Genomic DNA, 15139 nt, shown 5'->3' on the forward strand with positions numbered 1-15139 from the left:
TGCCACCATCTCCCATGGTTTCATGGCACCAACATAAAATCCTGGGGTCTTTTCATCTTTGGCTACACCTAAGTCCGTGGTGTAAGATCCTCTAATGGTCTGAAGTCTTAACATGGTGCAAATAGTGGCACGAGGTTCAGTCTCCTTCCCTTGATCTGCGCTCAAGCCAACCAGGTTTCTCCTGCAGTTCCCACCCAGCTCCCTGCTCTGGCCCGCAGGTCTGTGCTCCCTGTCCCTCTGCATCTGTAATCCCCTAACCTCTGTCCTTCATCCTGGGGGACTTGGTCAACCTCTGGCTTTCCCATAAGGGCGTCCAGCCTATGGGAAATGACTGTGTTCCCCACTTCCCTGTTATATTTGTAGCACCTGCCACAGTCCCTATTACAAAGAAGATGCTCATCCAATGTTAATTGAATGAACCTTAAGTGAAAAACTTTTGGGTGCATCCCTTGCTCCCTGCCTCATGTGTCCCTGTGGGGAGCATCTCTAAAAGAAACATCTCTGCTTCTCTGCCCATCCCTCATCCTCTCCAGGAAAGCAGCAGTGATTTTTCTGGCTGAGAGCAAGCTAACTCTTCTCCCTCCCCTAGGGCCACATCTCTGCTTGTCTTTTTTTGGGCTGATTATGTTCAGAACACACAGGTCCAGACTGACACACAGGCAGGGCCCCCAAGCAGCTGTGCAGGTGTTGCTCAGCTGTGACACAGACACGGTGTGCTGGGAAGACCTCCATAGCCACCCATTGAAGCCACAGCCTCCAGTTTTGCTTTTTTTCTGGAATATTGCTGATTTCTTTCTTCTATCTTCATGACAGATTTCAAGGTCTATTTCCACAATCAGTAGGGAAAGAAAGGAATGTTGTTTATTACTACTTCCGCTCCCACATGAACAAATGGGGAATTGCATTTTCAAGGAAAAGCCTAGTGAATTTTAAAGGCTAAGATATTCATAAGTAAAAACATATAGCTCTGACTGAGGTGGGGATTCAGAGTTGGGAGACAGTAAAGGTGCTTTTTCCATTTCTCAGATGAGCATGACCTGTAACTGCATTCTGCCAGTGGGTTTATCTCTTCGTAGGCATGCTGGGCTGTCACAGGACACTTACAGGGAGGGAGAAACAGTGAAGATCCCCACAAAGGGCATTTGGGGACATGCCTGGTTGTGCCTTTGGGTTAGTTCCAACGAATCTTCCACAAAACTTAGCAAAATCGTTTCAGAACACTTGCTGAAATTGAGCTTTGGGAGCAATTATGTGGAGAAATACATTGAGATAGGGACTGAAAACCAGTGTCTTCCTTTTGACTTCTTAAAGTGATACCTACTAGTCGTCCTCAAATGGAAATAGTGACGCTTGGTCCGTGGCACAGCACACTGATGGGCTCTTTTTGAAACAGCTTGTCTAGTTGATGACGCACAGAACTACTTCCGACAGGTGTTTTAAATATCCGTTGCCCATCTTCAGATTGCTGGTTACAGGTTACTATCTACTTTTTAGATGGGCTCATATCTCTATGCCCTCCATTTGTTGGTGGTTATCTTTCTTACTTTGGCTTTATTTTAATGTCTACTTGAAATATCTGAGCATGGTCTAAAAAGTTAGCATTCCTTGATAGTCTGAGACATGAATCTAAAGAATTTTAAAGAAAGAACCTTGATCTAAATTTATCACTATTGGTAGCCAGTTCCCCTTCTCCCGCCCCCCCCCAATAAAAAGAAAAGGTAGAAAAGAAAAGATGGGTAAAAAAGATACTGGATTTTGACATGTTTATTTTGTACTTCTAATGACAGCACCAAATTTAAAAAACAAATAGTTTTATTCCACAAGTACCTTCTCATTCATGGAGCTATTTCCTTTTGTCTATTTTGTATACTGGTTCTAAACAATGAGATAACAGTAAAATGGCTAACTAAAATACAATAAAAGTATTTAAAAGAGTGAAAGTATAGTAAAAATTATAATTTAAGGTAATTGTCCATAAGAGATTTATCTAAGATATATATCACAAGTATCCTATTTGTCAAGTAAACTCCTAAGCCCCAAACTTTTCTTGTTCTATCTGCTTAGTTTTGTTGCTACTTCACATGATTATCAATTGATTAGATACTTTAATGATTGATACTCTGTAAAACCAGAAGTGATTCATATTTGCATTAGTAATTAATCTTCTAGTCAACAATTACTTCTTTATTCTTGAGTCATAAATGTTAACTCAAGTGTTCATTTTGAATTTTATTTTCTAATAATGTCATTAAAAATAAAGCTCAGAAGCACAATGCACTTTCATGGGGATAATTGAGCAATATTACTTATCACATACACTTAGCTCCCTTTTTTAAAATGTAATTTTATTCTTAACCTAAATATCTTTTGTCTGTGAAAAGTTCATTTCCATCATGTAAGAGGGAAACCTTCCTCCACTCACTGTTTGGTTTCTGCCGTGGAGATAGGTAAGTAAGTGCTAGTAAGGAGAATTTCCAGAGGGATAGTCCCAAGTGGTAGCTGCACCCCCTGCAGATTATGGGCAGAGGTCCTACAGAGAGGAGGGGCACTTTCCCTGGAGAGGAGAGATTCCACTTGCCTGTGCACAGGGGAAGTTGGTGTTGGAGAATGAGGCTGTCTGTGTTTTTCAGACGTCTGTGCCTGAGGTGGATTTAATAAATTTTAGTTAAGACTGAGGCCCACATGAAAATTCCTGTCTGGATTCTTCTGTAGAAAGTGGTGTTTGATGTACATGTACCTCGTTTACATGGCACTGTGTGCATTCTGGTGATCATTAACAAAGGCCCCTGGGTGGGAACCCAAGTGCATGAAAGTGCATTTTAAAATGGCTGGATCAGCTCAGGGGTGACAGGTCTGCAGTGGCTCTGAATCTGGTGAAGCCCTGCATCATCAGTTTGTGTTCAGCCAACCTTACAAGGAGAGAAAAGGCAGTTTAGTCAACCATGCAAAAGGACAGCATGGGCAAAGGTTTACAATTCTATATATTTCCATGAAATCCCTCACTTTTTCTATATGATGTGTAAGACCTGTTTGGTCAAACTCCCAGTCGGTGAATCAGAGCTTGTGTTCACCTGCTAGGGTTGCCATAGCAAACACCACAGACTGGGTGGCTTAAACAACAGACATTTGCTTACTAGTAGTTCTGGAGTCCGGAAGTCCAGGAGATGGTGGGAGGGTTGATTTCTTCTTTCGGTGGCTTTTGACTGTATCATCACACTGTGTGCCCAGGTCTGTGTGCATCTGTGTCTCAGTCGTCTCTTCTTTTAAGGACTCTGGTGGTATTGGAGTAGAGACCCCCCCATATGACCTCATCTCACCATCACTGCCTCCTTACAGACCCGTCTCCCTGTAAAGTCATATTCTGAGGTACTAGGGCTTTGAACTTCAACATATGATTTTTGGGGAAACACAACTGAGACAAGTAACTTAAGTGACAAGTGGTTTCAGATGCTTCATAGCATGCTGTTCCTCTTTTCACAGATTTACAGCTCACAGTTCCTTTCTCAGTCAGCTTCCTTGTCTCCAATTTGGGGAGCTTGAGGACCACTGAGAAACTTTGAGAACAATGTCCAGCTTCATAGCCCAAGGCCTTGATCAAGACAAGAGTTAATTCCAATCCTTGAGGGATTGTCCTGGACTTTTTCCACTATGGTTGTTCTTCCACTTGGTGTTATTTTCTGACCTCTGACTAAATTCTCAGTATAGAAACTGAGGTTGCTGAAAGCTCAAGAACATAGTTTTGAAATAAGAGGTTGGACAACTGGGTATTACTCGCCAGCTGCCTCAGCGTGGGATTTCAAGCTTCCTTTCCCTTGCAATCTGCAGAAGTAGCCATTAGTGGCTAAGAGCACAGACCGCAAAGCCCTGCCACATACATGTTAGTACCTGTGAGATCCTGGGAAGATTACTTAATTTTTCTGTGTCTCAGTTTCCTCATCTGTAAAGTGGGGGAAATAACAGTATGTACTTCATAAGAAGAATGTAACTGTAGCATTAGAAGAGCCTTATTCTAACAAAGCACTTCGCATCATCCCTGGCCACGGTAAGTGCTACATAAGCATTAGCTGTCATTCATTTTTGTTTCTTGCACACTCTCCATCCCCCCCCCACTGCCCACCCCCTCTTCATGGCAGCTCAGACTGCCATAACAGAAACTCCAGAGTTAACCAGAATGACTGCCACTGGGCTTGTTTAGATATGAACCCCGTGTCCCAAGGAAATGTGGAGATCTTTTTTTTTTTGGTATTATTAAAGAAAGTTCAGTGACCTTCAGTGTGTGTGGACATTTGGGGATAATGATCTAGAGTATGCATGATGGCTGAAGACTTTGGATGAGGTCATATGTTTTTTTACTGGGGCCTGAAACTCAGTAGTTTGTCTTCTAACTTCTCTGTACATTGGTTTCCAAATATGTAAAATGGACACAGTGATCATTTGAACTCATGGGGTTGCTTGGGATTAAATGAAAGGACACACATAAAACTTTTAACATGCATGAGATAGTACTACTGGTTCTTCCTACTTTAAAATGTGAAATTGGAAAGCAGAAGGTAAATACATTTCATGTCAGCTGTCTTTATAAATGTCCTCATCTTCTATCCCTCCCTCATGGACTATTCATCACACTGTCTCACTTGGTACCTCCACTTTTTAAAGTGTCATTTTACGTATTCAACAGTGGTAAATGATCACCACCCACATGCTCATAAGTTGTACTTTCATGATTAAAATATTTGCAAAGCAATAGGACAGTTAATGAATAAAAATGAAGTTGTCCCTAGGCATCAGTTTGAAAACCAAATGAAAAGCTGTTAAGGATGGATTCCATCAGGTACTCCAGGACGGCCTTGCACCTGTGCAAAGCTGCAAGTAACAGCCACCACACCAGAAAACAAATGCTGGGTGCTCTTCAGAGCTAGTCGTAGAGGAGACAGTAAGATTAATTGCCAGGAACTTTTGAGAAGTATTTGGTGTTTCAATATTATTAAAACATAGTAAATCAGGGACACATACATAAATTATGGAATGAATGAATTATAAAATTGGGGAAAAGGGTTTTTTAGTAAGCTTCAAAAATAAAAACCACATAATTATGTTCACAGGGGAGTTTTCTGGAGATCTTTGTGCTAGGACAAAATAGTCTTTGCATTATTTTAATTTTTTAAAGTGGTTTTAATTGATAAAGATGTTTCTAGATTTTTAAACATTGAATATTCAGTTCCAGTCCAAGTATTAACAGTTACACAGGTCTTAATTTTCCTCTATTGAAACCTGAGAACATTATTTTATATCCAATGTTCTTTAGAAACAGTGGTTATGTTTTAGAGGACAATAGCATGTGGACATAGATCAGTCACAATGTCAGACACACAGCACCTGCAGACAAAACTCAGTTGGGGGTGTAATTATAGGTGATGAGTTATTATAATGAGATATAACTGTCTTTCTCAGAGAATAATTCAGTAAGGGAATGTAAAATTATTTGGTTTATGGGGGGTTAATTTTAAGGAGCTCTTATATTTCTGAAATTGGTGAGGGCTAAGATGGGAGAAGCTAAAAAAAAACAAAACAAAAAACTAAAAGGCAATAAGACTTAGAGTAAGTGAGTAACACCTTCCTCTCAACATACACACATATGTGTGTATGAACACATGTATACATAATCACATAAATACAGATGTGTGTATACACATTTATATACATATATTACATAAATTTCTTACAAAATAAAAAGTAGTTGACTAGTTTTTAACAATTGCCTGTATCAATTTGGGTTAGAGAAAATCTGGGATAAATGGCAGTTCACTTTGAAAAAGGTATTCTATTGTAGCTTGCATGCCTAGCTCAAGTTACTAATCTAAGTTTACTTTCATGGAAGTAAATGCTTGTGAAGGCTTAATTACTGAAATCTAAAGTACATAATATTGTCATAATATGTCTTCCCAACTCAGAAAGCATTTGAAATTTGTGTTCAGTTTATGGGACTGCAATTTAAATTAAGATTGTGTCCAAAGCTTCATGACAAGGTGATGAGGTCTTTATAAATGACAAATATTTTCAGATAATCAGAAAGCTGAAGCTGAAAACTTTGGACTCTGGAAGTGACAGATGGTAGTTAAGTTTAAATATTTGAAGTACAGTTACAAGAAAGTACAATCAACATCTTTTCTGTAGCTCCAGAGTGTAACTATTTATGAGGCACCTTGGATCTATATTGGACCTTTCTGTCACAGGAAAAGTTTCCATGAAACAAAAGAATTTTAGAGGCAAATGAATTTCCTGTCTCTGCAAGTGCTCTGAGAAGGCTAGTTGTTGGAGAGATGACTCATTAGTGCTGAATTTGGGGCTAGATCACTACAAGGTCCCTTCCAAATCCTAGATTCATCCAGATAGTCTCCTCATACTGGTAGTGCTCATCAACATCCCTTTTTTGCCGTTTGCTTTCTCCCTGCTCTCTTTGTATTTCTTTTTAAATTAATGGTCTTTAATTTTTTCAAGTAGTTTTTGGTTTAAGTACAGAGTTCCCATATGCCCCTCTCATATCTCCCCATCTATTTCCCCTATTATTCACACGTTGCATTAGTGTGGAACATTTGTTTTAACTGATAAACCAACAATTGGTATATCCATATTAACTAAGTGCATAATTTACATTGTTTCACTCTTTGTGATGCACATTCTGTGGGTTTTGACAGATGTACCACGATGTGTGTCTATCATTATAGTATTATACAGAAAAGTTTCACTGCCCTAAAAATCCCCTGTGGTCCTGGCAACCAGTGATCTTTTTACTGTCTCTATAGTTTTACCTTTTCCAGAATGTCATGTATGGAATCATACAGTATGTAACCTTTTCATACTGGCTTTTTCACTTAGCCATGTGCATTTAAGCAATATGCATTTATAAACTCCATGTCTCTTTTTTTAAGTAATGTATCATTATTTTATATTAAGGTGAAATAAAAAGGAAATGTTCCATATAAAATACTGGGGAATAAAATGTTTATCTTAAAGGTTAAATCTAAGTATGGGAGGTAGGACAGTCACATGGCTTCTGTCAGCAATAGGACAGCTCCAAGGGGTCACCGCAGAGAGACAGGCAAGCCTTAGGCTAGAGGTGTAAAACTCCATGTCCTTTTGTAGTGTGAGAGCTTATTTCTTTTTATCACTGAATAATATTGTATTGTATGGATGTATCACACTTTGTTTATCCATCCACCTGTAGAAGTTTTTAGTTCACTTGGGTAAATAACAAGGAGTGCAATTGCTGGGTTGCATGGTAAGAGCATGTTTAGTTTTGTAAGAAACTGATAAACTGTCCTCCAAAAAGTCTATATATACCATTTTTTATTCACTTCAGCAGTGAATGAGAGTTCACATCCTCGCCAGCGCTTAGGGTTGTCAGTGCCTTGGTTCTAAGCCATTCAATAAGCGTACATGCAATGGACATGGACATTTTTTTCTCATATTCGCTGTGAGAAATACATTTAACACTACTATTAATATAACATATTACTGCTACTATCATTCAGAATCCAGATGGAGAAAAACATTAGAAACAAAAGAAGAAGCACTGATATTAACATTAATACTGTTAGTAATAATAATTTATTTGTGGGTACTTTTTGAGTTTATTTTGAAAACAGATGCCACGGAAGAACATTTAGAAGATGTATCGCTAATTAACACGAGTTAAATTCAGAAAGCATTCAGACATTGGGGATCATCATGTAAGAGCTCTCTCAAGAGGCACTCTGGTTTTTGAGCAGTTGCTACTGGTTCTTGATTGAGATTTCTCAGTGTCTTTGTTTCAGGTCTTTCAAGTTGCCTATGTCATCATCAAAGCAGCTAATGCCCCTCGACCCGGAAACTGGATTTTGGAGCGGTCTCTGGATGGCAACAAGTTCAGCCCCTGGCAGTATTATGCAGTTAGTGACACGGAGTGTTTGACTCGTTACAATGTAACTCCAAGACGAGGACCACCCACTTACAGGGCCGATGACGAAGTGATCTGCACCTCATATTATTCTAGACTGGTGCCACTCGAGCATGGAGAGGTATTCTGCCCACTGCAGGTTATCTGTGTTTTCAACAGAGCCCCCCGACCTCAAATGTTCAGAGAGCCCTGTAAGAGCCAACATTAAATAGTAGTAATATATCTCTCTCAGTGCAGATTGCAGAGATCTTTAATATAACTATCTAGCCATGTGCAAGATATCAGTGACTGATGCCTAACGATGATTAATATCCTAACTGATATATTTCACCTTATTGATTTCTTCCCTTCAAGGAGATCCCTCAGTTTTAGCTCTGGTGATTGAGTAACTCCATCAGATCCTCCCAGGAGCATCTTTACTATGACACCAGGGCAAGAACATTTTTTGAAATATTAAAGAGAGAGTTATTCTTCCCAGTTTTCTCCATGAAGTTTTTTTCCTTGTCAGTGTTAAGGATTGGAGATGGCTTGTCAAGTACTCCAGCTGAGTGCTCAAGGAGCCCAGACTGTAGGCATTTCATTAAAGTGAGGATGTAATCAAAACCAACCCATTCTTTAGTAACACCTTGCTTGATGAGATAAAACTACAAAAACTCTCTGAAGTGCTCTTTGCAGCAGGAACTCTGCACCAAGCCCTGCCTTGTTTCAAAGGCAGAGATTAACTAAGGGCCCAGGTATTACAAAGCTCTTGGGCACCTTTGCTCACTCTCCACAGCCTAATTATGGCACTTAGGGGGCAGTTCAGAGAAGTCATAGCAGAATGGTACATGTTGAAGCACGCTCAGTCTTGGAGAAATGGTCCTGGGAAAAGGTTTCCAGCAATCTCTGAAACACTGGAATGGATAATTTCAGATTAATTGAATATGTTTTATGATCATGGTGTTCACAAGGAGTTACCAAATGTTAGATTTCTCTAAGAACTTAGTTGTTTGGTTTGATTTGTAACGGTTATGTCCTGAAGTTAAACAACCAGGGGCATATTTTTGCATACTTAAAATCCACATTGGTTTATTTTGCTGTCTTTATCTTTAGATTCATACATCACTAATTAATGGCAGACCAAGTGCTGACGATCTGTCACCCAGGTTGTTGGAATTTACTTCTGCACGATACATCCGCCTTCGCTTACAGCGCATCAGAACCCTCAATGCTGACCTTATGACCCTCGGCCACCGTGACCCTCGAGATCTCGACCCTATCGTCAGCAGACGAGTAAGTCTGGCAGCCGTCCTGCCCCTCGTGGAAAGTTCATTTTGTTTAAGAGAGGAAGACTTTTCCTCTTGGTTGGCCTTTTCCTCCCAAGTTGGCCCTTTTTTAATTTTATTGATGATTGTTATATATGCTTTGTTTAAACTGCCACCTTTGAATAGGTGACAGTTCTGCCGTTGTGTCCTCAGGCCCCTCACTGTGCCCCCTTCCCGTGATTCCATCATGTATTCAATGTAATGGCATCACTTCGCGTTCTCCTCCAACTCCACATCTGATCTTGAACAAGTGAGGGTTGTTCCTTCTTTTTTTTCACTTAAAATTTTAGAGTTCAAGATATAATTTATGTTCAAGAAGATGTTCAGATTTTAAATGTATAATAAATATATAAGGTTAGTATGGACAGTTTTAAATCTCTTAGATATATCAGGAGTGGAATTACTGATTACAGGGTAGCTTTTTTTTAAGAATTGCTGATCTTTATGAAAAGTAGTTGTACCATTTTATAGACCAGCATATGAGAGTTCTGGTGTGCCAGACACAGTGACAGATTTAACTTGTCAGTCATCTTCATGTCAGCTTTTTAATGTGCAAGATGGTGGCATCTTCTTGTGGTATCAATTTGTATTGTCCTGATGACAAAAGTTGAGCAGGTGCTGATTGGTATCTGATCAAATATTTTTGTCCATTTTTAAATTGGTTAACTGCCTCCTTATTACTGAATTAAAGAATATCTTTCTATATTTTGTATACAAGTTCCTTTTCAACTATGTCTATATTGCAGATATCTTCTATCTGGAACTTGCTTATTCACTTTCCTAACTATGACATTTGAGGTTAATTCTGTTGAAGTCCAATTTATCACATTTTCTTTTACAGTTAATGATTTCTATGTCCTTTCTGAAAAATATTTTATCCCAATTTACAAAGCTATTATGCTATGCTTTCATCTGGTACTTTTATAGTTTTAGCTTTTACCTCTATTACCATTTGAAATTAATTGTTGTGTTTGGTGTGAGGTGGAAACCAAGGTTCTTTTTTTCCTCCCACATACATATAAAATTGTTACAGTACCATTTCTTGAAAATACTTTCCCCCATTGAACTTTTTTGTTGTTCTGTTGAAAATTATTTGATTTTATTATTTTGGGCCTATTTCTGGACTCTGTACTATTCCATTTTTCTATTTGTCTATATTTATGCCAATAACGAACTTTCTCAATTACCATAGCTTTATAGTCAATCTTGAAATCAGGCACTATAGTGGTCCAACTCAATTATATTTCAAGATTGTTTTGGGTATAATAGTTTCATTGTGTTTCCTTATAAATTTTAGAATCAGTTTGTTAATTCTGCCAAAAAAAAAAACTACTAAGGTTTTCATTGGAAGTCCATTGAAATATGGATTCAATACATCAGTTTGGGAAGAATTGTGGAAAACATTTTGATAATATTGGATAATCCAATCCATGAACATGGTTTATCTCTCCACTCATCAGGGTCTTCTTTAATTCTTCTTGGCAATGTTTTGTTTTTTATTTATTTGTACATCTTTTGCTCAATTTATTCTTAAATATTTTACATTTTTGCATGTTACTATGTTAATAGATTTGCTTGTTAATAGATTGCTTTCTAAATTTTATTTTCCATTTGCTCATTGCTAGCATAGAGAAATGCAATTCATTTTTATTGATTGATTTTGTGTATTGAGACATTGATAAATTCACCTATTATTTCTAGTAGGTTTTTTGTAGAATTTTCTGTGTACATAATAATGTCATCTACACAAAAAGGACAGTTCAGTTTTATTATGCATTCTGGATGCCCTCAATTTCCTTTTTCTTGCATTATTGGGCTGGCTGGCACCTCTCACAAAATGTTGAACAGAAATGGTGGGAGCTGATTTTAAGAAGAAAGCACTTAATCTTTCCCTGTTAGCTCTAAGTTTTTCACAGATGCCCTTTATTAGGCAGAGGACATTCTCATCTACTGGTTTGCTGAATTTTTTTTTCTTTAATGAAAGGTGTTGACTTCTGTATTTTGTGCATCTATTGAAATGATCAGATGGTTTTTCTCTTTTATTCTGTTAAAATGGTGATTTACATTTATTGATTTTTGTGTTTTAAACTAACTTTGTCTTCCTGGGAGATATCACATTGGTCATAAGCTTTTTCCAATTTATAGTTCTGTATTCAGTACTGTTTTTTAAGTTGTTCAGTAGCATGGGTTTTGAATACAAATGCCATGGCTTAAGCTGCAGCCAAGTTGAGAAATTCCTTTAGATTTCCCTGGTTTCTGTTGAAGAGCTAATTTGAACTTTATTTATTTTAAGAATTCTTTTTTATTGAAGTATAGTTGATTTACAGTGTTATATTGGTTTCAGGTTTACAACATGGTGATCTGACAATTACGTGAATCACAAACTGCTCACCACAATAAGTGTTGTGACCATTTGCCACCATAAAATGTAATTACAATACTATTGACTGTATTTCCTACACTATATTTTTCATCTCTGTGACCTATTTATTTTATGATTGGAGATTTGTACCTCATTATCCCCTTCACCTTTTTCTCCCATCCCTCAGTGAACACAAGGCTTCTTTGTGCATGTAATATAATTTGAAATGGATACATAATTATTTTTTAGATTCTCAATAGCAACAAGATATTACCACAGCAAGATTTTTTCTTCACTGAAATACAAGAGGTTTTAATTTTTTCCATAACTTTCTTTTTCCATAGTATTACTATTCAATCAAAGACATTTCTGTTGGAGGAATGTGTGTTTGTTATGGCCATGCTAGCAGCTGCCCGTGGGATGAAACTACAAAGGTGAGTCCTGGTATTATGCATTTTACTAAACATCAAAACAGAAGTTACAGCTATAGTGTTTGCATTGCTTTTTGTTACTCAAGGCAAATGTTGAAAGGTATAAAATCATGCTGCCAAAAAAGATTGTCAGATGATTTAATGAACTTCACATTTTTGAACAATTTTATTTTGTTTTTTGGGAGGGTATATTTCTAATTAAACCTTTACTATGCAATTTTTGTGATAAAATATACATAAAAGAAAATTTACCGTTTTGACCATTTTAAAGTGTAACGTTCAAGGGCCTTAAATTTGGAATCTCTTCTCTCTATAAGATGGACAAACAAAAAACATATGTAAATGTATAAAATACATATTGGTTATAGTTTTTTAAGTGGATTCCCCTCCTATTTTCTACCTTTTTCAAGGTATTAAATCAAGATAAATGAAGCTCATCTGTTTTAGTATAATATTAAGTGAACTTGACATCTTTTTTTTCTTTTAAGTGAATTATATCGAGTTGCTTATTTTTTCCCCAGCTTTGTTATTCTTTAACTCTTAAATAAGACTTTTCTCTTATTGATGCTGAAAACTATATAGATGAATATCAAGAAAGTCATTAATAGAAGCTTATAAACCCTTAAAGTCAATGCATCTTTTTTGAAAAGTTTTTCTTGGTTAACCCATATTGTAGTTTTGCTTTATTCTTTCTCACTTCTACTTGTAACCAGGTCATATGTATATATTTTTTCTAAAAGTGAAATGCCAGTTTGTTTTATAATAGGTATATATCCTTACTCATACAGTCTTGCTATATGTTTGACTATGATAGGTTCCTTTAAAAATAAAATTTAAAAAATATGTACAGGTAGATTTTTGGATGCAAATTTGTGTTCCTTATTGTCTAGAAACTACAGTGTCAGTGTGAACATAACACCTGCGGAGAGAGCTGCAGTACGTGTTGTCCCGGGTACCATCAGCAGCCCTGGAGGCCCGGAACCATTTCTTCTGGTAACACATGTGAACGTAAGTCCACTGGGAACTGGAAGAATGCAGTTTTTTCTCACCTTTTAATGTTTTTAACTTTATGATGACTTAACATTTGTAATTAATACATAGCTTCTTTTCTTAGATATTCAAATAATTCCTGAAGCTACAGATTACCTTAATACAATGTAAGATATTAAAGCCTACAGAACTTTTATAGATTTGCTGCTTTATCTAAAGTTCTTCTTCCCATATTTTTATTTATTCATTATTAATTTGAATTTAATTTTTAAGTGGACAACATATTCACAAGATTTCAACATCTAACAATATATATAAAGTATGTAGTGAAAAACATTATTTCCACTCTGTCTCCATCCTTCCCACTTTTTATTATGTCCTCGTGTGTTCTTTCTGAAATTTTTATGCAAATAAAGGATGTATTAAAATATTCCTACCCCTAATAGAGTTTAAACACAGAACCTGACATATTACATGTGTCATTCTACACATTGCTTTTATATTTAACAATATATCTCAATAATCTTTCCATGTTAGCATTATAAAATGCTTTTTTAAAGATCAGTAGCACTGAATTCCAGTATATAAATGTAACATAATTACAACAGCTACCTATCCATGGATATTTTGGTTGTTATTAGTCTTTTGTTAACACCAGCAGTGATACAATCGTTAACCCTATGCATGTCATTCAGAAGTATGCATGTACTTCTGCAGGATATAATCCCAGAAGACAGATTGAGGGGTCAAATGGGTATGCATATTTAAAATTTTGATAGCTACTTCAAGTTGTCCTCTGTAAGACTGCTCATATCCTATTAAAATTGCTTATTCTGGAATTCTAATTTATAGTCATAGAACTTACTTAGGGAGGGAAGGGCTTTCTTTATATAGGATATAAATGTATTAATTGAGATGTTAAAATTCTCCTAGAATGTAATTGTCACAATAAAGCCAAAGACTGTTACTATGATGAAAGTGTAGCAAATCAGAAGAGAAGTTTGAATACTGCGGGACAGTTCAAAGGAGGCGGGGTGTGCACAAATTGCCTGCAGAACACCATGGGAATCAATTGTGAAACCTGTATTGATGGATATTATAGACCGCACAAAGTAAGTGTTTCTTCTCTACAGCCCAGCTTCATTGTCCTCCCAAGGTGGAAGAGAGAATTTGTCAAGTGTCAACCTCAGTATCATGACTCATTTCCTTCTGTAATAGTTCCTTTATATTCTTACTATGTTAGCAGTGGTCTTCAAATATTAATTTCCTACTCTGTCTTGTTTTCTTGCTCAGAGTAGGGTGTTCATTCATTGTTATTTAACTTGGGTTCAGGGCCCTTTAGCTGTATAGTGCCAGGGTTTTGTGATAGTAATGGTGAATGTGAGGAGTTAGCCGGTGACCAAGCAGCTTGCCCACAGGGAGTGCTCAGTCAAGCCCCAGTTGGTAAGTAGCTGTCACACAGCTCCCTGTGGTGCTGCGGTCATAGGTGATGCTTACATATGGCTCCAAGAAATAGCAGAGCAAGGCAGGCCAGGGACCCAGTAGTAATGGGAAAGGATTTTACTTTGCTAATGATACTCCCTGCTGTCATAATCAAAATAATGTCTGGGGCTTTTCAGCTTGAGCTCACCTTCTCCTCCTGAGACCCACAACCCCTGGGTTCACAAAATCACTACAGTAGTCACATCTCGAATAAAAAGCCAAAACCGTGCCATTGGTGTGATCGTTGTATAGTTACTCTCATTGCTATTCTCTTGTAAGATCATCCAGGACAAACTCTGCTTTTCAGGTGTCTCCTTATGAGAATGACCCTTGTCGTCCCTGTGACTGTGACCCTTGGGGGTCCCTCGGCTCTGTCTGTATTAAGGATGATCTCCATTCTGACTTACACAAAGGTAAGTGCTTGATTCATTTTTTTTGCTTGTAATTGATTTTTTTTTGGTGGGAGATTTGTACCTAGTGGAATCATTACCATTGTGTAGCAATTGATAATGTGATTCTGTATTGATTCTTTGGTTCACAAAATATTTATTGAGCACCTACTCTGTATCAGGCAGTTTTCTAGGACCCAGGCATATATACTTGAACAAGAAGGTCAAAGTTCCTGCCCACAGGC

At 37.3% G+C, this 15139-nt stretch overlaps 1 protein-coding gene across 3 annotated transcripts in view; it reads left to right on the forward strand.

Moving 5' to 3' along the window:
* LAMA1 (laminin subunit alpha 1) overlaps positions 1-15139 on the forward strand; it is a 147324-nt gene that overhangs the window by 36864 nt on the left and 95321 nt on the right. For all 3 annotated transcript variants that reach the window (XM_037008353.2, XM_037008354.2, XM_037008355.2), the window contains exons 4-9: positions 7815-8057; positions 9029-9208; positions 11947-12036; positions 12924-13041; positions 13957-14135; positions 14813-14918. In XM_037008353.2, the coding sequence (XP_036864248.2) occupies positions 7815-8057; positions 9029-9208; positions 11947-12036; positions 12924-13041; positions 13957-14135; positions 14813-14918 (916 nt within the window). The remainder of the gene's footprint in view (positions 1-7814; positions 8058-9028; positions 9209-11946; positions 12037-12923; positions 13042-13956; positions 14136-14812; positions 14919-15139) is intronic.

This window comes from Manis javanica, chromosome 9 (genome assembly GCF_040802235.1).
Source record: "Manis javanica isolate MJ-LG chromosome 9, MJ_LKY, whole genome shotgun sequence".
NCBI lineage: Eukaryota > Metazoa > Chordata > Mammalia > Pholidota > Manidae > Manis > Manis javanica.